Below are 27,571 nucleotides of genomic sequence, written 5' to 3' on the forward strand. Positions count from 1 at the left end.
TTCAGTCACAACCTCTCTGATTGAGCTTAAAAAGAAGTCCCAGTGGACAACTGAGGTCTAGAGGGTATTCCTTGAACTTAATATTTGAATCACGGATGCCCCAATGCTCCTCGTAGCTTATCCCATCGCACCTTTCATTGTTGAGGTTTATGCTTCTGACAGACCACAACGGTCACCAACACACTTCTACAGAGCATGACTATGTTAGTGGAAATCACAGACTGCTCGCAGTTAAGGTGACACTGGAAGAAAGGAGGTTCTGTTTACAGGTGGCTAAGCACCAGTTTCAGTATTGGTCTTACCACAATAACTGGGCATATATCAAGAGCTCCTAATGTCTCAATCCTTGATGGTCCAGATGGGCTCCTGTTTCTTTACAGGTTAAATTTCATTCTGTCCTACTGGCTTGAGTACAATAACTTAATTCCTGTTATGACTTAATAACGCCTCCTCTTGATTTGAATAGCTATTAATAAGTAGACTGGTAGGGGAATAACCAGACATTCCTACTGCACAGATCCTACAGAATAATAACATGTCTATGCCAGGACTTTAAATGGGCCTGATCTTTTAGTTAATCCTTGTGCCCTTGGCTTGCTTTGTCTGTGTGTGTGGCTCACAGGGTTAAGCTTTTTCTTTTAATCCCTGGGGACCACAAAATGAATACTCCACCTGTTTGTCCATATCTGTATTCATATTTATTCAGGACACTGAATAAACATTATTCAATCTGAATAATTTACTCACATTAGGTCACAACCCTACTACATATTAATATAAACTGCTTGATGATGTAATGATAATTAAATAATAGGGTATAATGTCAATAGCAATACTATGAATTTTATTATGGCTCTTTTTAAGGGAAAGTCACTGAACATTATCATTCGCGGTGCTGAGGGTAACAAAGTATCTAACTGGATTTATAATATAACTTCAAATCATATATAGTATTAACTCAATGCAACTTTGTACAGACAAAAAAAATGTGTTTTTTATGGCTCTTTTTTGTGTATTAATTTTGTCTAATTAAGATCAATGATGATGCGTCAGTGATTTAGTAAGGTGTAGATAAAATGACAGAAGAGAAAGATCCATTTAAATCACAAATTTCTAAATTATTGTGTGTTTTTTTTTATTCCTTATCAAATTCCTTATTTGTAATTTAATTATAGTTATGGTTATAGTTATTGTAACAATAATTAGATTAGCCTTCCAGGAGAAAATCAGTAGAATAAAACAATAAAAACGTAATTAGTTCAAATTAAATAATGGCCAGTAATATTTGTTACAATCAGTCCTATAAGCCACATTAGTACTGTAAAGCAGCATTTAATGGATTATTTGTCAGTGAATGCACATGAATAATTATCTAGTAAAATAACTGAATAGTGCAGCCATACAATAAATGACTAATACATTAAAGGGTTAAAGAAGTTATTAGTAAGCAATAAGGAATTATGAAATGAGCACGTACAGTTTGTGCTCATTTCATAAGTACAATAATTAAATTTTCTGATTAAAGGTAGACTGAGGTCAATCCAGGAAAGAAAGGTGCCATTTATGGTTTCATCAATTGTAGTAGACCAGTGGGGACATCCATGGGGAAAGTCAGAGTTCTATATTTAAACTATATTAATGCTGGGACACTTCAAGTAGTTTAGAATGTCACCTGAAATCACTGAAATGATTTTCAATTACACTAGAGGAACTTTTTTTTTTAAAGTTGGTTATATTTCTTTATTTACTTTTAGTGGTGCAACAGAGGGAAATCATAATATGAATTCAGGGCCTTTCAATACATGTTCATTTGTATTCAGACATATTTGCCCTGAGCTTTGGGGAGGGGACAGGAGGAAAAGAGCCATGACCTTGGCATAGCATTACATCACTGTTATCTTAATATTATTTCAATATTGAGTCAATGCTCCTTCATGGAAGGGTAAAGCAATTACCTTTTGACTGCAAGCCAAGATTAAAATGTCTTGGAAAAGGGCAAGGGAAATGATTTTGCATTCTTGTCATGTTGCCAGAGGGTAAACTGACTAAGCAACTGGGCCCAGTGACAGTAAAGACATAAATAAATTGAGTTATGTGTCAAAACACAAAGAGATAAGACTCCAAACTATGTCCCAGCAAATGATAGAACTACAGTAGGTCCTGTCTTATTATTTGCTAGAGCAGAAGATCTAGAGAGCTGGGCAAATTTCACAATTAATTCGATTAGTTAGAATTAATGATTTTCAATTTTACACAATGATAACACAATGATTCATAAATCCAAGTTTAACCCGTTAGGATAATTGGAAGGAAAAACACTGTGTGGCAAGATAAACAGGCATCACTGAGCACTCGGCTCATAGCAACAGAAGGTTCAAATAGGATATGAAGAGATATGGAACTGGTACAGGTTTGAAAAATCAAATGAACAAATTAAAGAAAAATATAATGCTTCACTACATCCTAAGTAGTAATGTTCCAGAAAGAATTATGTCATTATCCACCAATATACAGTTCACTGTTTAGTCAGTGTTTTAGATTTAACAAATGTAAAAGTTCACTTATGAAGTTAAAAAATAAATAGCAAAAAAAAATCAAATCTTAATAGAGAATCATTCATAAAGTTATATTGTCCAGCTTTAATAAAAATGAGAGTCACAAATCAGATTTTGTTCTTCAAATTCTGATCTTATTTTTGTTTTTTATTCATATATTGGTTCAATAAGCAGCCAATCTGTTGCTCTTGAGGATCGGTTGCTGCTTTTCCTATCCCTGAATAAGCTAGCATGAATTCAAAATGGAATATAAATAAAAGTTCTAACATTAGGTAAAACAACATTTCACTGGCATTTTTTTCACCAATGTCAGTGTATGCCTGTTCAGTTCTGGAATTAGCAAAGGAACAAAACAGAACAGAAAAAAAAAACTATATTAGTTACAAAGGTATAAAATAAACCACCACTGAGCTTATGAAAGGATTTAAAAAATGTAAAAAATTTATTCCATCTCATATTCATAATCAGCCACAAAAATGAGAGAAAATTAAGGGATTGCATGGATTTTAAACGTAACTAAATTAACAAAGCAAAAAAAGAAAATCCTATAGATAAATAATCAGCTGTAATAAGGAATCATGCAAAGTTTGTGACCTGACTTTCATCAAAGATTTTATAAGCCAGGGCAGTTGGATGCTTTTGATTCTCCTACATACATCTACTGTAATTCAACTAATCAGGTTTAGGAGTGCAAAAAATGCTTGCAGTTTCCTACAATCTGAAATACGTGCAAGAGTTAACTGCTAAAAATATGTACATATGGAGAAAACATGCTCAGTAGACATACTCTAATTCATATAATTCTTCAATTTAAAAGTATTTGGATTACTGCTGAGTCTAATGAGTTTGCTTTCTGGGTCACTCTGATTGATGTCGAGCTTTTGGTTACACAAAGGCACTCTTCTCTCTATTTAGCTAACAGTGTAAAAACAACAAAGGTCAAACTGCCATATAGTATTAAGAAAAGCAAACATTCTTCATAAGGTTAGGTTCAGTGTACTTTTCTTTCATGAATTATGTCATACAAGGTTCATTCAGATGGAACTGAGCATATTAAGAAGCAGAGCATGAGAGAGAAAAGCAGAGGGACATTTTCTTGCAAATAAGCACAGACTTCTTACCTGTGAAGTTGGTAGCAGACAGGTAGAGCCAGGTAAGGGCCGGGATAAAGAGAAGGATGAGGGAGGCTGCCAGGAACTTCCTGCGCCCACGACACATTCCCAGCATCCTCTGCACTGAAGAGAGTGGGCGTTCAGGAGGCTGACAGACCTCTATTTGGGCAGCAGGTATTAGCCGGGGGGAACATGGCATTGACTGAAATAAAAAGGAGTAAAAGAAGCAAATATTATAGGAATTGTACTGGGTATATATGGGATCAAGCTTCCAGATTATAGATCAAACTGTATCCTTAGATAAGTGTAATCTATTTTTTTTTAATATTATTTCCTTAGCACAGCTCAACAATTTTTACAACTTATTGTTACATGAATGATTGTCTGCTTAAGTGTTTTCTCTATTTTTTCCAGTTTAAACTATCCTCTGAGATGTCATTCATTTTAATGAGAAAGCAGGATTTGGGAATCTGACACACACTGCAATCTCAGATTGTGATGATTTGGTCTGAAGCCAGTTTTACCAATAGTAAACACACATTCTGCAGGATGTATTCAGACTATGAATATAGAATGTACTAGTCATCGACTCATAAAAGAAAAGCCTTCAAGCCATCTCCACTAGTAGCCCTCAAATCAAAGTAATGTAGAATTTATTCAAACTGCCAAAAATACTTTTCCATCACCATCCATTTGGCTAACAGACATATCGGCAAAAAACCAACACACTGAAACATAAGTACATACTGATTTTTCAGTTTTTACCACAGTATTGCATGCATCGGTGTGTAACCCTGAAAATGGTGGACAACTCAAAATGACTGGCACTTCAGGCAGGCAGTTTTTGGGTTCATTCTTTAACCTCCAATTGAAGACACATTTACACTCAGCCCCAGGCAATCTATGGTGACCTGACAAAATGTCAAACAAGTACACAGCTGCTTCTACTGCAGTTCCACTAGAAACATCAGCCACATCAGTTTTATCATTTTATCTGGTAGAAGTCTATGTAATTCAACTGACCAAGGTGCATTGGGACGATAGTGAAGGGCTATAAAAGTGAATGACATTGCTATTCATTTTAGAGGAGATGATGAGATTGATGGCAGAAACTAGGCTGACCCAGAAACAGGTGCTGAGGGAATGTAGGGAGATAAATTAAGAAGTGCAGTCAGAACCCAGAACATCAAGAGCAGTGAATACAAGTACTATAGCTCTAAGACTATATACAATGAGCTAAAAAAAAACTCAATTTAAAGATATTTTGCTGTAAAACCAAACATATTTTGTAAGACAGATATTCTGTCAGTACTGTCACAACTGATTACAGAATAAGGTCTATGCTTCTGGCACCTAAGTTGCCTCTGGATGAGAATGGTGAACATCTTATGCAAGACTGTGTGCTGTAGGACTTCTGGGTAATGAGCACTGTCATGCTATCTGAAAGGTCAACCTTAGACAGCAAAAATGATAGTAGTTCAATCTCTTTTCATGACTAGCTTGGATCGCCTAGGTCTCTCTGCTGTAGAGGAGAGTGCTGAGGACATGGGCTTGGTAGACGAGCTGTTTGCTTTTCTCTCTCAGGTGCCTGTTCTGCAAAACTCTCCTGCTGGTTATGTCAGGATTCAGGGACAAGGTGACTACATAGTCTAGACTGTCAACCACCTCAAGAGTGTGGCTATTGATGGTGATGGATGGGGTTAGAATGCAGACCTGCTTCATGTCACTACTCACTGTGAAGTCGGATGTTGCACCATTGAAGCAGTCATTTTCTTGTAGAAGGAGGTAAGCAGGTCGGGAGGACAGCCAGTCTTATGTAGCTGCTCGAAAAGTCCACCGCTACTGATCAGGTTACATGCTATTGTTTGGTTACATGCAAGTTTTGCTTGCAGGACTAATGCAACTGGTATAGAAAATCATGTCCACTGTGGATTGGCCAGTTTTAAAACACACTGAGTCTCTGGAGAGATACAAAAGGCTATTACTATGCTATTTCTAGTCTATTATTATGGTCAGCCAGTGACTCGTGGGATTGCTGTGGATGGGGCCTCCTGGAGACTGTCATGCCTTCTTTGAACCATTGTTGCATTGCATTGTTGCTTTATCAGCAATCATTTGAAGACATCAGCAGGAAGAAATTAGTGTTGGGTCTGTGGTGAACTCAGAGTTTGCGCTGATCCATAAATTCCTCGGGAGCTCTCAGTTGCACTTTTATAAACTGTTTTAGAAATGACATTATAGACATTTACATTATGTACTGTCCAGTGTTACCCAAATGAGGATGTTCCCTACTGAGCCTGGTGTCTCTCAATGTTTCTTCCTCATATCATCTCAGGGAGCTTTTCCTTGTCACCATTGCCTCCAGCTTGCTCATTGGGTATAGGGATAGATGTTAAAGATATAGAGTAACTTAATTTTAAACTTTTTTTTTCTGTTTCTATACTTCTGTAAAGCTGCTTTGAGACAATGTGAATTAAAAGTGCTATACAAATAAATTGAATTGAACTGAATTGGGTGACATGTTCTAAGACCTTTCCCACTTTGATGAGAAGAAAGATGCCATGGTGATTGTTTCAGTCACCTGGTCACCATAATGATGATTTTGGTGTTTCTAGTGTCTTGTGGGACATATAATTGCTTAAAGCAGAGGCAGTGTAGCTTGTGGAAGTGAGGAAGCAGTGAGAATTTTACCCACCCTTCATGTAAATATCCATAACAGTGATCTTCCTACAAGCAAGACAGTCAGTGTCTTTGCTGAGTACTTCCATTATTGCCAGTGTGTCAAGCTCTTATATGACTGGCAGATCTGGGAGGGCATCCAGGGAAGCTCTGGTAACTTCTTTCTGGGTTAAATACATCTCAAGATCTGTATTACCCAGCATTATATCTGCTGCCATTGTCGGTGATGGACTTCAGAGTGGCAGTCTTGCTGCCTGCTGGCAGTGTCATTTTTAATGCCGTCAATTACTATTCTTGTATACATTGTTTTTGCAATTTCTGCTGCAAACTGTATGCAGTTGATTCTGTAATTGTTAGTGCATCAAAGGGCAGGCAGTTTCTCAGGCTTTGCTTCTTGCAGCTCTCAGGGGATTCCATGTGCTGATGCTGGGATTGTTATTGTATGCCAGCAGAGCTTTCTGTTTTTGTCTCAGTCATTGACTCTATTACCTCCCAGTTGGCTTTATACCAGTAAGCATTTCTGCACTCTGTCTCCAAAGGATGTGACAGCAGAAAGTGGAGATGGGGCCATTTGATCATATTGCAGTGTTCTTAGTGAAACCTGCTAGAGCATCTACAGTATTACACAGCAAATTAAATGCTTCTACAGTATTTCTCTGGGTTGGTTATGCCAAAAGAGTTTAATTTGTGGCCAGCCCCTCTTCTTGCAGTGATGTACTGTGAAAAAAGCCTTATTTTGCTGACTAATCAGAAGAGGTATGTGTCACACTCTGCATAATGGTAGCTGTGGGTGAGAATGCCTTCTATGATGCGGTTATGCCCATTTTAATTAGTTTTTATACAGTATCTGCCACACCCTCTGTTGTACTGGTGGCATACAACATTGCTAGAGTAATCTCTCTTGGATGCTACATGCCAGGGCAGGCAGAAGAGATACCCAATCTGCTGGTAGAATCCAAAAAAAAGATGGAACCAATATATTGGCTGGATATATTGGTACCTGTGAAACTGCAAAAAATACTGGTAGGATGTAGAGTACTCAATCCAAATGGCAAGTTGGACCATGATCATCTAATGCCAAGGGCATACAGCACACTTTGGCACATTGTGCGTTTGTTTTTAAGTATTGACATTTTTCTTATACTAGATGAGCTACGTGACCAGGATAACAAGTTCCATCTAGCTGAGATAAGAGTCCCTAATTGTTCTTCTCCAAGACTCGCTGCAAATCAAAGCTAGCAAGCCCAGTTTTCTTTTTAACTAATAATACTGTCAGGGCACTTGATCAGAGAACAGGGCACCAGTTGAAGGTATTACTATGGTCACAAGTATTTAGAAGAGGCCATATGCTAATGCCCTCCTGCATCCTAAACCAGGCAGAGGTCCAGTTGTGATAACCACATGGATTATAGATGAATCACTTTCTTAGATAAGGTTGAAAATATCATGGCTCCTTTTTCACAGTTTGACCAAGTAGCTTCACTGAAAAAACACATAGCTTCGGTATATCTGAATGCTACTTTTTTCCATGGAAAATTATAATATAATAAAATAATTTATCAAAAAAGTAGTTTAGCTATAGTTTGAGATGTTGCAGTACCCAAACCCTCTAGTTTAGATGATGTTACTACGCTATAGTATAATGTCCTAGTATGTACTACTCTATGAAATACATACAGTTTATCAGAAATAATGGCCATCCATGTTTATAAAAACATTAAAGTGTCTCCATTCAGGAAACCATTAAAAAATGTAATCAAGGATCCCAGTCATCCAGGAATCATCCAGGCAATTATTATCAATCTAGAAAATTCAGTGGTTTTTGCAAGTAACTTTAAGCCTGATCACCTTCTTAAGACTACTGAATGGTTCTCCCATTTGCTTAATTAGCTCCTAAAACAAGGCCACATGGAAACAGCACAAACTGTATAAAGTAGGTCATGCTGTGCTGTAGCGTTCTAACCAGCATATTAAGCCTGTCACATTTGCTCCAATACAATGCTTCCACCATATGAGGTAATTGAAGAAGTCTATTAATCTCTTTCACAATAGATAGAAGGAGAGACTGTGTGGTTTTCCTGGCTTCAAACACCAGAAAATAACTCTCAAAAATGAAGAGCCTCCACTCAGGTTCTTCTCCAGCAACTGAGGAGGCGAGTCTTCTCTCTCCATCTCATCATGGCACTGTTTCGCCTTTTCTCTCTCTCTGACCCCTATTCGGTGAATCTCCACCCTCATCCTCATCTCTTCTTCAAGTGAAGCCAATTATTCTGTAAAAGCATACTCTGATGCTATGCTGCGTAAAATTGAGCTTGGCTCGTCCAGAGAAAATATATTGATTAGAGATGTAAAGTGGTTCATTTTTCATTAGCTTACTTAGACATTCATTAACATGCTATAGAATGTTTTAACCAAAATCATGTTGGCATAAAGAGGATTAGGCTACTCATTTAGAGAAAAAATTACCCAAAATTTTGGATATTAAAATGGTTTATCATCTATGGTTAAGAATGCAAATAGATATCTTTATATTGAGTGATTAACCATTATGTTTTAAGTTGCAGTATCATATGAATTTTATATGACATACCCTCAAATTCAACAGTCTTACTTATGCAGGATTGTAATGGGATTCATATACATTTACAAAAGAATTATTTGCAAGTCTCCTCTATAATAAAATTCATGCATGTGGATGGTTTGGAATTAGTGAATGGGTTATCATTAGATATAAATCTGTATGTTTGTCTTACACATTGTGATAGAATCCCATTATTATATTGCAAAATTATTCACTGGAACAAACTATATTGTTATATTGTAGCACATGCAAATGTAAAGTCAGATTACCATTATGATAGCCCATTAAATCAGACTGCAAGTTTGCAACTTTTTGATGGAGTTTTCCATTTAAAGACACAACAGTGTTGAGGCAGAATTGATTTACCAATCAAAGATATCTATCTGTATGAGGCTATAATGTAAATAAAAGAAGACAGAGCAAGTGAGAATTGTTGCTCTTTGTATAAACAACAAAAATAATGAACACTTCTGCCAAGCATGTATTTATTTCTAGACCACATGTAGGTCAATTAACATTCATTTGTATTATATTAAATTCCTTAAATTAACAATAGAGTGCTTTCATACAATAGCTCCATAATTGTGTGTAAAAATGTCAGAAATGGTTAGTGATCTAATATTTTGCTACTGACTTTTATATATGGCTCTAAAACACTCCTGCATGTAGAATTATTAGCAACAGGCAGATTATCATTTGTTAATTAACTATAGTATTCTAACTTTTCACTATTAAAATGCACCTGCATGACATGCAAAGTAAAAATAAATCCTTCAATGCAACTGATAAGAGTCCATCAGAGGACATGCTACCATATTCGTGAAGAATTAATGCACATTCAGGAATGTAAAACATTTGATAGGTGTGAAAATGAATGCAATGTGAAACTTCTGAACTAAATGAAAATGTCATAAAATATTAAATGAAAATATCATAAACAAGAATGGGTGAAATAATCTATTTTCCTCTTTCTAATTCCATCTGAAGCAAATCGAATTTTCCTACATACAAATTCTCCAAAAAGAGCTAAACATATTGTATGAAATTTGAACTAAGGATTCTACACAGTTAGTGAATGTAGGAAATGTAACTTTTATTAAAACTGAAGCACATAAACAGGACAAATATTATATTAAAAAACTTTGCCAGCATCAAAATTCAAATCAATTTTAAATCCTTTAGCCATCTGTTGAACAGTCTGCATTTTCCCTGCTTCTGTTACAGACAACAGAATCAAAGCAAAGAGAAGCAAATTATGGCAGTTTACTGCTGCGATGGTGAAAGCTGTAAATGAGACAGACTGATTACAAAATAAAAATGTCTGAGTTAATCCAAACGTTAAACAAGTTCAGAATGCTAAAACAAAATATATGTGCCCTTAACCCACTAAATACCAAATCAGGAAAAAGTTTGTTCATTTATCATAGATCCCGAGCCACCATAGATCTCAGAGAGGCTAGAACAGTGAGTTGTATGTCAAAGTTGTAATCTCTATAGAACCCTTCTAAGAGTGAATATTATCTGTCAGTCATAGCCTATCTATAAACAAGGTTAGCAACACCATCATAGACACAGTCTGTCAACAAAAATCCCCAACATGCATTGGCACATTCCCACACGCGCACGCACACGCACACACACACACACACACACACACACACACACACACACACACACACACACACACACACACACACACACCACAAAAGCTTGTCTATCCTTGTAAGGACAAAATGAACTATTGAGATTGCATTCTTTTGTCTGCGTCTCTGTATTTCATTTCTGTTTTAATGCTTTGCTGTTTTTGTCCCTTTTTCCACTGGGTACCAGTTGTGGCAGCGATCCAGACCCAATTTAGATTCTGAGGTTTCCCCAGCACTTGAACCTCCATACGTGTCCACCAGTGTTTTATGTACTACAGTGTGCCTGTTGCACTTGTCAATGGTGGAGATTTTTGTATGATCATCCTGGTTTTGGGACTGCTTAGTGCTCTGTGGGGTTATGTGCCTGTAATCAATTTGTGGATCCATGGCACAGTGTTCCGAGCATTTCTGGCTGGTGACCAGCTGTACAGGCTGTGTGGAACATGTACCTATGTAGGCCTTCTGTGGTATTATTTTTTAGTGTTTTTCCTTTTTATTCTTGGTGGTTTAAGCTTTTCCCATTAGTGGTCATTAGTGGTTTCCCATCAGGGAATCATCTGTTTCCATCTAACTCAACCCTTGGCCATGCTATTTATGCTATAACATTCATTGCCCAGAGCATCACACTGCCTCTGCCAGCTTGCATCCTGGTGCCATGCCTTCATCGGGTTAGTGACACACACATGCCTGGGCTTTCACTTGATGTAAAAGAATGTGATTATTTAGTCCAGGTCACCATTTTTCATGGCACAAAACTAATGGGCACGTGTTTACTGTGGGCACTTTCAGCAGTGGATAAGCTCTGCTTGGACACCCTGACCAGTCTGTTTCTATGCAGTTCCATACACCGCATGCTGCTATGCATAGTGTTTTCTCAAGTTGTCCTTAACTGGAACACTTTTCACTGGACCCTGGTTTGTCCTTTTCAAAATTGCCCAGATCCTTATTCTTGCTTGCAACATAACTGACAACAGCCGACTGTCCTTTCACACTTGTTCAACGTAACAGGATAATCAGTCTATCTATCTATCTATCTATCTATCTATCTATCTATCTATCTATCTATCTATCTATCTATCTATCTATCTATCTATCTATCTATCTATCTATCTATCTATCTATCTATCTGTAATGAGTCTTTCTGTGTTTTCCTTTGTTTCTGTCTGCTGCCTTGCCCTGTTAATTGTTTGCTCCGCCCACTCATTTGTTACCATGGACACTAATTGCACTCCATTTCTTCCCCAGGTGTTTTGTCTTTGTCTCTGATTGTCTCCGCTTTGTGATTGGTTCCTGTTTACTACATTTACTCTGTTTGTTCTCTTCCCTGGTGTTAGTCGTTGTTGGTATGTGGTGTGTTCATGTCCATGTTCCCGTTTTGTTCTGTGTTGCCTGCCTGTTCATTTGTGTTTTGTTTATTAAAACTTTAAACTGCATTTGGATCCTCACTCGCCTTTGTCTCACCGGGTCTCATAGTGACACTACAGTATCTATCTATCCAGTTGAAAACAGAAGTTTATAAATACACTGTATAAAAAGACACAATGTTTTCTTCTCACTCTCTGACATTAAATCACACTGAACTTTTCCCGTTTTAGGTTAGTTAGTATTACCAAAATGATTTCTATTTGCTACATGCCAGAAAAATGAGCGAGATAATTTTGCTGATATTCATTTATTACTTTCATTAAAGTCAGAAAATTTCTTTAAAGTTTACATTTCCTTAGTAATTGGTAGCATTGCCTTTAAATAGTATGGCTTGTGTCAAACGTCCTCCACAAGCTTCTCACAATAGTTTGCTAGAATTTTGGCCCATTCCTCCTGACAGAACAGATGTAACTGAGTCAGGTTTGTAGGCTGCCTTGCTCGCACATGCATTTTCAACTCTGCCCACAAATTTTCTATAGGATTGAGATCAGGGCTTTGTGATGGCCATGCAAAAACATTGACTTTCTTGTACTTAAGCCACTTTGAAAGTAATTTGGTGGTATGCTTAGGGTCATTGTCCATTTGGAAAACCCATCTGCACCTAAGATTTAACTTCCTGGCTGATGTCCTGAGATATTGCTTCAATATTTCTACATAATGTTCTTTCCTTATGAAGAAAGTGCACCAGTCCCCCTGCAGCAAAACCCTCCCACAACATGGTGCTGCCACCCCTGTACTTTACAGTTGGGATGGTGTTCTCAAGCGTGCAAGCTTCCATTTTCCGCCAAACAGTTACATTTTAGATTCATCATTTTAGTTTACAAATATGAAGGTCTTTGTCATTTTGTGCATCTGCAAACTGTAATTTTTTTATGTTGCTTTAGAAGTAATGACTTGTTTCACTGTGGATAATGACACTCTCTTCCCAGCTTCAGCCAAAGCACATTCATCTCTGGAACACAGAACCCATCTCCTTCCTGAGGGGAATGATGGCTGGACATTCCCATGGTGTTTATAGTTGCTTTGTCTTGTATAGTAGTATAGTGTTATTTATGTCTGTACTTTTGAGAGTCACAAACAGCTGGAACACAATTGGCCAAATAACCTGATTCTGGGTATATTTGTTAGCACAGATGAACGTGGCACATTCAGGCATCTGGAAATTATACCCAAGGATGAACCAGACTTGTGGAGGTCCACAATTCTCTTCCTTTTGTAATTTGAAATACAGTGTTATATTTTATTCTTGTATTTAATGAATAAATTAGCTGATGGCTAGGTCCTATTCAAGGAGCTGGTCATGCCGAAATTGTGACACCTCCAAAAGCAGGACTCACACACAGTCTACTTGGAAGACTATAAAGGTTTATATTTAAGGTCTTGATTTGTTATTTTTGAGGCAGCTCAATTTGTCTCTTATAAGCAGACTAAACAACATTTATTACAAAACATTTAGTGTGTCATTGTTTCATATCAGGTTCTGCAAGAGTCGATAGTCAAAAGTACCTTCAACAATTTCAGGTACAAATATATAGTTGCTTATTTTAGACATTTCGACTTGCTTTTTCCTTAAACTTTTTTATGGCAAAAGGTACGTGATATACAATGAGCTAAAATTTAGACCTGTTTTATTTTTGATAATTCACATTGATTCTGTGGTAAAAATTCACTTCTTTAAATTCCCTTTAGGAAAATTAGACTTTCATTGTGAGTTCCTGCACAAGGATTACAAAGAACCTTGCTCATAACTGTACCTGAGTGATAAAGGGAAACCAAGTGTGGTGATGGAACAAACTAATCAATTTGTAGTCATATTACAGTGCAGTGGGCCACAGCAACAGCAGAGCCCATTATGATTTATAGGCTATCAAATGCCACATTAAAACTCATTCCACTTATGCAAATCGTTCTCTTGGAAATGACACATAGGTCTACTTGACTCCTTAATAAAAAAATATTAGCACATTACACATCTGAAGCGTGCACACCCAGTGAATGACCCATCTCATTTTGCATTGTCTTAAAAATGTACACTTACACATGCAGGCTGAAATATGAGTCCACAACTTTTGTTGAACTAAATAAATTAGATCATGTTCAATAAGAGTCTTTGATATTTATATGCTGTGTAAAAATGAAGCAGTCCCCATAGCTATAAAAAACTGCTTACCGATGAGCCATGTGACCACCGGAGTGAGAATAAGTGAGTAACAAGAAATATACGGATAAAATAAATTACATAAGTCAGTTTGAGAGAGAAGAAACATATAATCAGATAAAGAAAGTTTCTAAAAAGAGAGATTTTGTTATTCGCTTAACTTTAAGAAGACATCTATACTGTATGTCCTCAAGTTTCATATAAGCTCAAAAAATCCAGAAAAGTTAATGATATGTTTCTTATTTTTATATGTAAAATATTCAATGACACAGACAGGATTTAAACAGTGTCAGTGTGAACACAGTGTGACCACATACTAAGTTCTAAGGAGTTAACCTATGCAATATCATTCAGCTCCAGCTCTAACAAATTGCAGAAGCCATGCCAATGAACACACACTCATTCACAATCATAGAAATTGCTAGAAGAAATTGATTAAGCTTCCCTGAGTGAAAATGACTCAAATATGGCAGAAAAAATAAAAATGTCTCCTAGCCCGAGCCCTACTTACAGCAATTATATATTATATATACTGTATATTAACAGTCATTGCTCATGCTCATGTATGTCTTTGTGATATCATGACTTTACTGTAAAGGAAAATAAGCAAGATCAATGGGATACCTTTTCACCTAACATTGAAAGAGAAAATAGTCAAAACCTGAAGTTGTAGTCGTTGCTACCAACCAGATGCTCTGAACTGTGATTTGTTGAAAGGTCACACGCACAGAGAAATTAGATTTGTGACACTGAATGCCCCACTGGCAACATGACATCAGACACATCTGACTCATTCAACCAACTAGAGGGAAAAAGGACCCATTTTTAATACAACCTTTGTAGTTTTGTTCCATTTTGGACTCATTTAGATTTTAAGCATTCATCTTCCAGAAATGCTTTATCAGGTTCAGTATACTGCATTTTAAATGAAAAGAAAGCAGCCTTTTTACAATGTACATTATAAGCCCATATGTATAAATCTTTATCAGAACAAGACTAGCCCCTAATCAGATCAGTATTGTTCCTATAGTTTTAGTATGTATTAATATGAATGTATGGACAGACAGACAGACAGACAGACAGACAGACAGACAGACAGACAGACAGTCAGACAGTGAGATAGATAGATAGATAGATAGATAGATAGATAGATAGATAGATAGATAGATAGATAGATAGATAGATAGATAGATAGATAGATAGATAGATAGATAGATAGATAGATAGATAGATAGATAGATCACCCAGTCAATATGATTTAATATCCCAACCTCTACAAAGCCGATATCTAATATTAACCAATTAACTAAGCTCTTGATTCATTTATTGATCTTTAGTGACCACATTCTGATCAAGCTCAGTGTATCCAGAACCACACAGGATCACCGGAACAATAGGTGCAAGGCAAGCAATCCTTGATGGAATGGCAGTTCATTTCAGAACGTTCAATTTAGTGAGTCAATCCACCTACATCATATATCATGTTTCAGAAGGTGTGAGGATACTGGAGGACCTATAGGATACCCATATAGTCACAGGATAGAACAAGCTAAATGCCACACATTAACTCGAGTTCAGGATCAAATCCAAGATCCTGTAGCTCTAAGAAGCAATGCTACCCACTGTACCAACAGGTCCTCACCTTGGTAAATGGCAGGACAAGATTATGTAGGTTCTATACAGAAAGAAAGTTCTACATTATTGAGAAAGGAACATATATTTCAGTGTTTTCAATTACTGTACTAAGGAGACTATTGTACAAAGTTACCCTTGAAAGTCATGTAGTCTGAAATAGCTTGTGTGATGCACACTGTGATAAGATTCCATCAAGAATAAAGCCACATAGAAAGTAAGTGTTCTGCTGAGACTGAGTCATGCAGTGTGTGTACCTTGACTCCTCAGTTCTCTGAGTGACTCATGTGGGATCACAGTTAGATTAAAATGTGTGTGCCTACTGTGCCTGCATTGAATTTATTTAGCTACAATTGCTACGCTTATTGCTTAAATCTTTTGCTCTACACAAACTTCAATGTCTTTTCCACAGCACTAAATACAAGTAAACCAACCGAATAACTTATTTGGGGAAAAGACAATGAGTACTGGAAAAGAAAAAAGGACACAAAATACAACATATGCGGTGGATATCAAATGTTTTGGTCAAATTCCAGGTTTTAGAGATATAAAAATGAATCAAGATAAATCATATCAGGTAGTTTCCCCCTTTACTGTGATATAGCAACCAACAAAATAAAAGTTCAAAAAACAAACAAAAAAAAAACAAGTTAAGATATTTTTGAGAAAAAAATTGTAGTGTACAACAATCTGGTTGCATAAGTGTGCATAAAATTTGATATGGAGCTGCTTCTCAGATGGGACTGGGGTTCTAATCAAGACAGAGAGAATCATGGATAGCTCCAAGTAGCGATCTATATTGGCACAAAATGTGCAAAGCTCTGTTAGACAGCTAAAGAATAAATGTTCCTTTTAGTATAATGACATTTATTTAGTATAAGTTCCATTTAGTATGTGACTTCACAAGAAGATGATCAATGTTTTCAAATGGCCCAGTCAGAGCCCTGATCTAAAGACTTTCATAAACCTGTGGAGTCCCCTCACATTTTCTTAGATATGGAGCATTATTGCAACAAAAGCTGGAGTAAAATAGCCAAATCAAGATGTGCTAAGGTGGTAGACTCTTACGAATAATTGCTGGGTGCTGTTTTACAAGAAAATGGTGCTTTAACAAAGTATTAGTTGAGAAGTAAGCTAATCTTTTTGCAAGCTTGTTTTTTCATTTTCTTTATTAGTTATTTTTATCTTCATTATCTAAAAACAGGGTGTGTTGGCTTTCTTCATCCTCTGTGTGGTATTTGAAAGTAAACAAATAAGGTAAAATAAGGTGAATACAATCAAACCTATTGGTTAAAGGTTAAATCTTTGGGTGTTGGTAGCTTTTTGCAGAACTGCAAAGACAAAGCTTTTCTTACTGCTGGATGCTAACACATTCCCAACTCCGTGAGTCACTGTGCTACTGTATGAGGCTGGGAGAAACGTAAACACACATTTGGAGAGTCGGCGCCCGCATAAGAGTGTAAAACAGCAGGCAATAGTGCAGTGCAACTGAAGAAAAAAAAACTGGGACACAAGTACTTGAATGCCTGCCCATGTGTCTAAGAGTAAGAATGTAAGAGTCTATTCCTGTGCAGTGGAGTCAGCACTGTGTAAATGCAACACTAAGGACAAAATATCAAATGCAGCATACACAAAATAACATCAGGACAAAGTGTTGTGATTTCCTTTTCCAAAAAAGTCTGTGGTTCAATTTACCTAATTATTTATAGAACTAATTAATTCATCTTCATTCATAGTTTTATTTTATCCTGGTCAAAGCCACAGTGCATCAGACGCAAACAGTATTATACCCTAGATGGGATATGAATACATCAGAATCACACACACACACACACACACACACACACACACACACACACACACACACACACACACACACACACACACACACACACACACACACACACACACACACACACCTATTTGACTATTTGGCATTTTTTTTGGAAGGTGGGAACAAATGAACCTAACAACCGATAATAAACCTACACAGCATGGTTAGAACATGCTAAACGCCAAAACACACTGAAGACCCTGTGATCTGTGATATCTCCTTAATAACAAAAAAGAAAAAAAATCAAAGGTTATGGGAAAATAACTTAGGGAGCTAAAGGAGGAAATAAGGTCAAGAAGTAGAACATTCATTTAATTCCTCAGCTACAATTAGAGTCTTTATGGAGCATGCTGCTTCTCTCAGAGTGAGGGAGAAAATGAAGTGAGAACTAAATACAAAAATACAAATGATGTTCAGCTTGACCAAGCACACAGGCACTGGCTCATCTTAAGGTCTATTTAAACACCAAAATTATCTATGCAAATCTCCTGACCTCGATCTGGTCATTCTGATCTTGAACTTTGAAGGAACAGCAAGCTGTCTTGTTGATAAGTATGGTCTGGAAATAAGGTTAAGATTGTGTTACATGGATTTTATACATAAAAATAATTTTAGATTCCCTCAAACTTAACTAGGTCAACAATTATTTCACAAGCCAAAATGTGACCTTCACTGTGGCACTAAATTAGACATCATACATAAAATATTCTGGAGACATACTGGACATCTGCTTAGGGCATTTTTTTTATTATATATGCAAAAAGCTGCAACTTCTTTAGGTTTTGGAGCGTAATCGAAGTGACAGGCCTATCTCGTTTGCACTAATTATGTACATATTTGAATAATGTCAAACTGAACACACATACAATTTTTTTTCCCAAAGACTTTCATTCACCCAAAATGTTGTAAGCCTACTTCTGCAACAGAGCTAACTATAGCTAACTATAATATTCTTCCATTTTTAAATACAGGCATGTGTATATTCATTTGTACATTCATTTTTTTGTATATCTGCCTAAGTATATATTGATACATGATACATTACCATAATATTATGATTTTCTAATAATAGAATATATTTGTACAATATTTGTATATTTGTCATTCAGAAACATAATCTCATGTTGTTTTTAGGAATAAATTTTGATAAATAAGATAAGAATAAAATAATAAGATAAAATAAATAAGAATAAGAAGTCTGATCCAAAATCAGCATATTACAAATACACAGAAGAGTTAGAAAATATCAGTGCTTTTAGGATACCTGTAGCATTAGGACTGTGACATCATATATCTTTGATTTCATTTCGAAAGTGGAACTGAACGTAAGCATCAATGGAAAGAAAATTGTTTAAGAAAAATGTAAGAACTCAAGAGTTCATGTTCAACATGAAACTTTTGTCAAGTTCAAAACTTCTTAATTTACTTCACTCAGAAAGCTATCCTAACAGCAATGGTGTTCACTGTGCTGTATATATGAACAATATGCATGTAAGTTTATTTAATGCTAACCAATTTCTGAATACTATCCATTACTTTTCAAATCTTATATATACTTAGATATTTATATACAACATACTGTAGCATATAGTTGTATGTTGGTCCATGCTTAAATAAATGCAAATATTAAGATATGGTGAAATAGTCCAATAATGCACACCAAAATTACTGAAAGAAGAAGCTTTTAGCTTTTATGCTGCTTTTAGATGACTCGAGATGTTGGAAAACCACATGAATGCCTTAATATTAGACATTTTAAATTGTGACATTCCTGTTCCAATTTACTTACAGATTTTATCATATGTTTCTTTAACTATTTAAATAAAAAATGAATACTGTACTTTTAATTGTACTTTGTCCATTTAGTATACATTTTTATTTATAAAGCATCTTATAAAGCATCACTTGCCTTGGGTAGCCCTAGGAAATATGATATTTAATTTGCATTAAACTTTGCATGTTCTGTATATACATTTGCGTTTGTGTGTGTCTGTGTCTCTCTCTGTGTGTGTGTGTGTGTGTGTGTGTGTGTGTGTGTGTGTGTGTGTGTGTGTGTGTGTGTGTGTGTGTGTGTTTGTTTGAGAGAGAGAGAGAGAGAGAGAGAGAGAGAGAGAGAGAGAGAGAGAGAGAGAGAGAGAGAGAGAGAGAGAGAGAGAGAGAGGCTCCACATATAGCTTTGCTTCGTCGTATATAAATATTTTCAGTTCAGTTTAGCAATAAGGTGCAGCAAAAGTCTGTTTACCTTGCGAGCTGACACGCTCCGTTTGGCAGTCACGGCAAACCGTTGGGTTTTGTGTGTGTGTGTGTGTGTGTGTGTGTGTGTGTGTGTGTGTGTGTGTGTGTGTGTGTGTGTGTGTGTGTGTGTGTGTGTTAGTAACGTGTGAATCTCTGCGTCAGAACCCGCGGTGGTGGACAGCTCCGCTTCGGCACCGGTTCAGCACGGGGACGGGAGACGTGTCAGGGTTTCTGTCGACGGTGCAGCTCTAAGAAAAAGCCCTCACAGAGCGCTGAACACACACCTAAATCCTGTAGTCTGGTTGTCAAGAGCCAGATAAATAACCAAGATTGTAGAGAAGGCTTTGCCACTCTTTACACCCAGTTAGAGTGAAATGATCGTGAATGATCGTTGTGTTCCAGGTCTTGTGCGCCTTGCCTTTATCTTGTGTGCGATGCCCCGTGATTTGCACCGTAAATCGCACAGTGCGTTCACTTTAAAAGAGACAGAGTCGTTAAATGTTTGTTGTTGAGATTTTAAGTCATACGGTCTATAATCGTCAATAAATGTGCCCGTGTTCGCACGTAGGCGATGCCCATCTGAAATCAGAGAGCCCCTGAACTGGTTTAATCTTCACATTAAACCTGTTTCTGAAGAAACCAGATTATGACTCTCTCTTGACCCTTAATAAAAGTCTCAAACTACAACACCATCTCGTCCCACCCAGAACGTTATCCAGAGCGATTTCCAGCTTGAAAAATGTTGACAGGAGGCAAAATCCGAGTAAGTTCAGAAGAAGCCTTCAAAACCACGCATGTCTTATTTGACCCGCCATCCTGGATAGATAAAAAAAAAACTAACAATAATAAAGAACTGACAGAGTTATCATAACTTCCCTACAGTCATGTATCAGCCACTGACGGACTTTACTGACGTGTTTAGCAGGAGAACGAACTAGGAGATTTTCCTAAATAAACACGTGTAAGCCTAACGATTTAATCTCTTTATACATTACAAGGTAAGGACACAATCAGGACGCTGACTGGCCAGCGGTGTTAAATAAAGCTAATCCGTGCCATAGCGCTGTCCATAGTGCTGAACGTCTTTCTCAAACACACGCTGACAGATCAACACACATCGCCGACAAAGTTGCACAAATTCCGCATTAAAGCAAGAAATGCGATCATTGAAATTCCGCTCTCGTTCCGCTTGTCATTCACAGTCCCAACACAGAAAGCGTGTGTGTGTTCATTTTAAATACTGAGGTCGAATCCTGATTCATCCACAGCGCCAGAAATTAGTCAAGTGCGATGTTTCTGCTCAGCAGAACGCTTCCTTATTCATTGATCATCATCAGACTTGGTCTGACCGGCTGAAATCGCCGGCTGCATGTGCTGTTTGCCTGAACACAACAGCGCCTTCATCCTCCCAGTATCCTCCCGGTAATGTAAAGCATAGAGGATCCAATCCTCACCGCGCCACTGCGTGCTCGGTAAAACACGGCACAGATGTTCGGATCGGATTACTTACCAGCATAGGAAGTTGTGGAAATGATCACAAATTTAAGAAAAACATTGCTGTCGTGCACAAGTGGAAGGTTTTCATTTATTATGCTTTGCGATGGGGAAAACCATAAAAAAGGGGACTTGAATATAGCTTAATTCGAGTAGACATTACAAGTCCTTCGTGCTTGTCCTGATTACTTTAACCCAGTCCGCATACTCTTTATGAAATTCACCTTTGAGACTTGTCGCCTCTGTACATAATCCTTTTGATGCTTAAGTGCCATGTTTGTATGTGTGTATGTTGTGTTTTTTCCACCTAGACATTCTAATCAGTATGGGTTTTTTTCTAGCTATTGTATTTTATGTGTTTTGTTTATCACTGTTGTCACTTGTAAACACCATAAAGCACTGGCATGTTATCTTTTGTGTCACTTTTTATTCTTAATATACATTTGTATATGTTGCTGCTAACTCTACTGCCAAGAATGAATGCTTGTATTGGCATAAAAAAAAATCATCGAAAAGCTGGAATCCATCAAACTGGCTGCTTTTTCTTTTCACCGTTGGTGGTTTTGCTCCTACAGGTGCTGGACATAGGCAGTGTTCTCAGAACATAAATAAGAATTGTCTGTGCACAAACATGCATACAATGCCATAGGCCAAACATGTTCTAAAGATTTGTACTGCTACTTTTATTACTTTCTGCAACTATGTAAATTATATTTCAAAAAACATGTTGCTCTTATAGTGTGTATACTACTGAATTATTTTTAAAAAATTATATTGCACAATGAATTTAGGATTAGTTTATATACAGGTATCTGGTTAAGCAAAGGTTACTAAAATCTCCCTCACTATTTTCCTTTCTATCAAAAAAACAAAAAAAAAAAAAAACAAAACACTAGTAACATTAGTATTGGTACTTCACCAATGTGTGGCTCCCTTTTGACTCTGGTTGCTCTCAAGGTCTCTCCCTCATACCATCCCTCATATGAGAAGGAAGAAATCAAACTGGACATATTATAGGAAAGTAATCCAAACAGGAGTTGTGTGAACAACACAGTTAGTTATAATAGTATAGTACAATTATCATTTTGATTTGAAAAAACATGAATTAAATTGTTAAAATGAACTCACACTGAAACGTATAAAGTTTCATTTAAATCCATGAATATCATGTTAGACAATGTTATCAATTACATTATCGAGGCTATACGTTTCTCTCATGACAAAGAATATTGCTACAAAGCACTGATACTGGAGCCTGCTTCCATAAAAAATAAATAAATATCTCCTATCACCATACCAAAAGATACACAGCACATTTTCTTTGTAAAATAGCATTTTTTACTCCATTTATTATTTGTGTATATTAAGATTGTGTAAATTGTCCACCTTATAAGTCCCTGTAAATGATCACTGACTATAGAAATGGTAATACTAGAAGAAAGACATTGATGAATAGCTGTCATTTGAATTATCATACAGATATAGAAAATGAATACCTTCATATTTGAGAATTTAACAGCTTTTTACTTTTTATTTCACTTAAAAAAGCTCAAAAATCATGTAACATTTTTTGAAATAGAATCAGTACCCACTGTGAAAGAGTATAATATATTCTTTCCACTATCAGCACCTTTACTATAATTAGAAATCAGTAATAGAGGTCAGAATCCTTGGATCGTGTGAAGTAAAGTCTCAGTGGACTTTATTGGCTGATACAGTCAGAAGGAATAGACCAGGCTTGAGAAGACATGAGAAGAGATTCAAGTGGGACATAAAATCCCATTCTTGAGCTAATCATTGTAATATAATACTTTGCCAGGATACTTCACAGGCCAATACCTGGTATGGTTAGAGCATGGCTGTAATATCAAGTGCTATATCAACTTCCTAATTCCACTCAGGGAAATACATTTAATTAGCTGTTTTCTGCTAGACTGCATGGTGGATGACAATGTTGTACAATCTCAACTGTATATTATGGATTGACACTAAAATTCACTGAATAGTAGCCTAGAGCATAAGTCATGTCAGATAGACTGTCAACTTCTTTTTGTTTGAGGCCGTGTCCTTATACATGTCATCCTGCAACACCAGTATCTATGGTTATGAGCTTTAAGTTTATTATATTTTATGATTTGTCTCTCATTTGGGTTCTATGTCAGACTTTTTTTTTACTGTGCCACAGTTTATAAAGGTATCAGAGTAATCAATGACAAGTAGTAGTAGTGGGGGGAAGTAACAATTATCTATAGCATTACTTCTATATAGTGACTACTTAAGGCAGCAAAAATAATCAAAAACGTTCATTTAAAATGTCAATCAATGAGAATTTGGCAGTGTAAAAGGATGATATTCTCTGTGGAGAATATCAGAGTAATAACAATTAGTATTTGCCCCAAGCATGTTTTCTGCAAATACATTATTTATACATGGCTGTGTTTTTATGCTACTCTTTGTACCTGGAGTATCTGAATGATTTGTTTTGCCTGTCAAATCCTATAACATATAAATAATTGCTCTGTGTGAAACAACAGGACAGAACATAGAGCACATCTGTGTGAGTTCCCCCCCAAGAGTCTGGCCTGACAGCTCGCTCAGGATGATGATCTGAATGGAGTTCTCTCCGGCTTCACTCTATCTATTTGTTAATGAGGCTAACATAGAAAAAAGATGCCCTGTGCTAAGAAGAAATCACTGCAAGCAAATGAGACAACATCTTATACTTTGCCAACTATAATAAAGTGACTTTCAATAGGAAGGAAGACAGAATTGCTAGAGAGAACATGCAGTGAATATCAGCAGGTCTTAATAATGCTAAAGACCGACTCCACACAGGAGATTAAACAGGAGCTCAAGCACCAAACATATGCCAAATATCTTTGGCTACTTCGTATGCTCCGCTGCACCTTCAGAACTTGACAGTCACAAACCACAGGTAACCTACAGCAACCTGACCTAGTCTTTAAGAGAACAAGAGACACGCTAGATCAATAGTCAATATACTCTGGGAAATAAAGGCAACAATCCCACTAAAATTGTACTTGACATCAAGGGTACACATTTTGAATTTTTGATATCTGAACTATTTTTTAGTAAAACAACATCCATTAAATTTATATATTTAGTGAGACTCAGTGTTGTGCACTGAGACATTATTCTTGTGATGGTGATAATTGATTAATTGATGTAATTAATAATTTTGTCCTTTGCAATTAGAGGTATTGTTCTTTGCATCTCATTGTTTGCATATCGTTCAGGTGCATCTCAATAAATTAGAATGTCGTGAAAAAAAAGCTCATTTATTTCAGTAATTCAACATAAATAGTAAAATGTGTGTATAATATAAATTCAGTACACACAGACTGAAAAATTTTGGAAAGTATGTTCATTTACTGTATATGTACTCAATACTTGGTAGGGGCTCTTTTTGCTTTAATTACTGCATCAATTTGGCATGGCATGGAGGTTTTCAGTCTGCTGAGGTGGTATGGAAGCCCAGGTTTCTTTGACAGTTACTTTCAGTTCATCTGCATTTTTTGGTCTATTGTTTCTTATTTTCCTCTTGACAATAGATTCTCTATGGGGTTCAGGTCTGGTAAGTTTGCTGGCCAGTCAAGCCACCAAGACCCTGGTTATTTAACCAATCATTTGTGACATGCCAATCAGCTAATTAACTCGAAACACCTACAAAGTTTTCCTGAGCCATCAAAATGGATTCTCAATTTGTTTCACTAGGCTACACAATCATGGGGAAGTCTGCTGATCTGACAGTTGTCCAGAAGACAATCATTGACACCCTTCACAAGGAGGGTAAGCCACATACAGTACATTCATCGCCAAAGAAGCTGGCTGTTCACAAAGTGCAGTATTCAAGTTACTTCAGTCTGTGTGTACTGAATTTATATAATACACAAGTTTCGCTATTTGTGTTAAATTACTGAAATAAATGAACTTTAATAGTAGTTGTCATAAGATTACTTCAGTAGCTTTTAGTATTGTCATTTAAAAAACATTTTTATCCATTAATAAGCTATATGGGAGTAAAAACAAATGGGATTCTACCATCCTAAATCAAGAGAGAGAGACAGACAGAGAGAGAGAGAGAGAGAGAGAGAGAGAGAGAGAGAGAGAGAGAGAGAGAGAGAGAGAGAGAGAGAGAGAGAGAGAGAGAAACAATAAGAATAGAACTTTTGAACTATGTGGTATTCGACAGAGACTCAGCAGGAAGTCTCCACAAAATTCTGTAATGTACAAAACTGATATAAAATACACAAGCAGAACCAAACACTTTGCTTCATGCAACACTCTTACATGCTGTATAAAAAAATAAAATACAATTATAAAAACAGTGTAAGACGGTGTAGAAATATTTCAAAATTGCTGTACCATAAAGAGTCAAAACTGATCAAACATCAGTGCATGTTTAAATCCTCTAAACTGAATGTTATTTGATCAGAATGAAATCATACCAGTGCTGAACTGAAACACACAATATCAGATCAATTGGGAATTAAAATGTACGACAGTTCTATTTGTTCGACTGTACCTTTTTCGTATTGCATCATATAATACATATTGAGATGCATTTACATGTAAATCTAGAAGAAATTTAAATATGAAATAAAAACTTGATATAAGTAACTTACTACAGTTTGAATTTGTTTTCCAATTCTATTACAGTATGTCCAATTCTACACTTTTGGAATCCATCAACAGTTGCAAAAATATGCCAGAATTAATTTTAGGTATAGTGCAAATATGCATTTCTACAGTAACATGCCATAAGGATAAATTATATTAATGTGTAAATGACTTTAGCAAGAGTAGTAAGGTTACTGTAAAGGACTATCCGCAGTAACTTTGCTAGCAATACGTTTACTGTTAAAAGAAAGAGACAGTGGCTTTCTCTGACCCTTCCCTTCCAGCGAGATGCGATGCCACATTTTTTCCTTGTACTGTATTGTTTATGCTGACTATCATACAGTATCGTTTTCCTCAAAGTGCATACTTTATTTTGTTACCAGAAAAAACTGTTTAGTTTTCAGATCCATGCTGGTTCATATGGCTGAAAAATTCATCACAGTAGCTGGTTTTGTGAGAGCAGATGGTCTTTCTGGGCTCTCCTGAGTTCCCTGTGACAGAATGAAGAATCAGGTTATTGTTTATGGCTGTGAAGATGGAGCACCTCTGTTTAGCATAACAAATTAAACTCAAGCGAATAGGCACTGGTTCATAATTACACAGGGGACCAATGCATGGACACTCTACCATTCACCAGCACAATACAACATGTTGTTCAATTCAATCCTCAACAGGAAAAACATGAGTGGGTGGCTACAGCTGTAATACAAATGGAGTCAAGTGTGTAGACATGTAGCCTTTTATCATGCTACATGTTATATAAGCTGCACATGTAAACTAATAACAGGAGGTACAGTAATGGCTGATGTCTAAAATGCAGTGAGCATTCAGTGTTCATGTTAAAGGTTAATGTACTGTAGCGTCTGTGGAGACAAAAAGAAGGATGAAAGGGCCTTAAACTAAAAGGATAAGGGGCAAAGGTGAGAGTGAAGTAGTGTGGAACTTGTGTAAGTGTAGGTGTAAGTGGGAATCATTTGGAAGGTCAACTTTATCATCACTTGCAGGCTACAATAGACTACCAAATTGATTTAATTAATCACTTGATTTAACATGTCATTTGCTATTAAATGGGTGATTAATTATAAAGATTATTCTGTAAATGAACATTCAAGCATCTCCAAGATTACTTTGTATGAAGAGAGAAATGATGTGAACAGGAAAACCTAATAAGCCATAGAAATACTATTAGGCTTCCAATAATATACAACTCAGTAACCAGGTCCTAGTGAAGCTATTGAAAAAAATGTCAGTTTCACAACTAACACAAAGCAGATGTATAGGTACATATCATCCATTCAATTCATTTAATCACTATTTATTTGAAAGCAAACAAATAACATTCTGAATACACAAATACGATTCTTTTATTACATACAGTACTTAAACAGGCTGTGGCATTCAAGAGGTTGATTGATATTAATGGGCCCCAAGGTGTGACAAGAAAACATTTCCTACATCATTACACCACCTGTCAACCTGGACTGTTGACACCAGGCAGGTTTTGTCCATGAATTCATGCTGATGGAGCCAAATTCTGACCCCATCATCTGTGTGTGTCAGCAGAAAGAGATTCATCAGACTA

The 27,571-nt window shown here is 36.5% G+C and overlaps 1 protein-coding gene across 1 annotated transcript in view; it reads right to left on the bottom strand.

The window, feature by feature from the left end:
* Window positions 1-21,285, bottom strand: part of LOC113645482 (xylosyl- and glucuronyltransferase LARGE1) — a 48,289-nt gene extending 27,004 nt beyond the window's left edge. Inside the window, exons 1-2 of the mRNA XM_027151096.2 lie at window positions 19,862-21,285; window positions 3,677-3,869 (exon numbers count right to left, since the gene is read on the bottom strand). Of these exons, the coding sequence (XP_027006897.1) occupies window positions 3,677-3,866 (190 nt within the window). The 5' untranslated portion in view covers window positions 3,867-3,869; window positions 19,862-21,285. The remainder of the gene's footprint in view (window positions 1-3,676; window positions 3,870-19,861) is intronic.
* Window positions 21,286-27,571: the final 6,286 nt, after the last annotated feature.

Source organism: Tachysurus fulvidraco, chromosome 19, assembly GCF_022655615.1.
Source record: "Tachysurus fulvidraco isolate hzauxx_2018 chromosome 19, HZAU_PFXX_2.0, whole genome shotgun sequence".
Taxonomy (NCBI): Eukaryota; Metazoa; Chordata; class Actinopteri; order Siluriformes; family Bagridae; genus Tachysurus; species Tachysurus fulvidraco.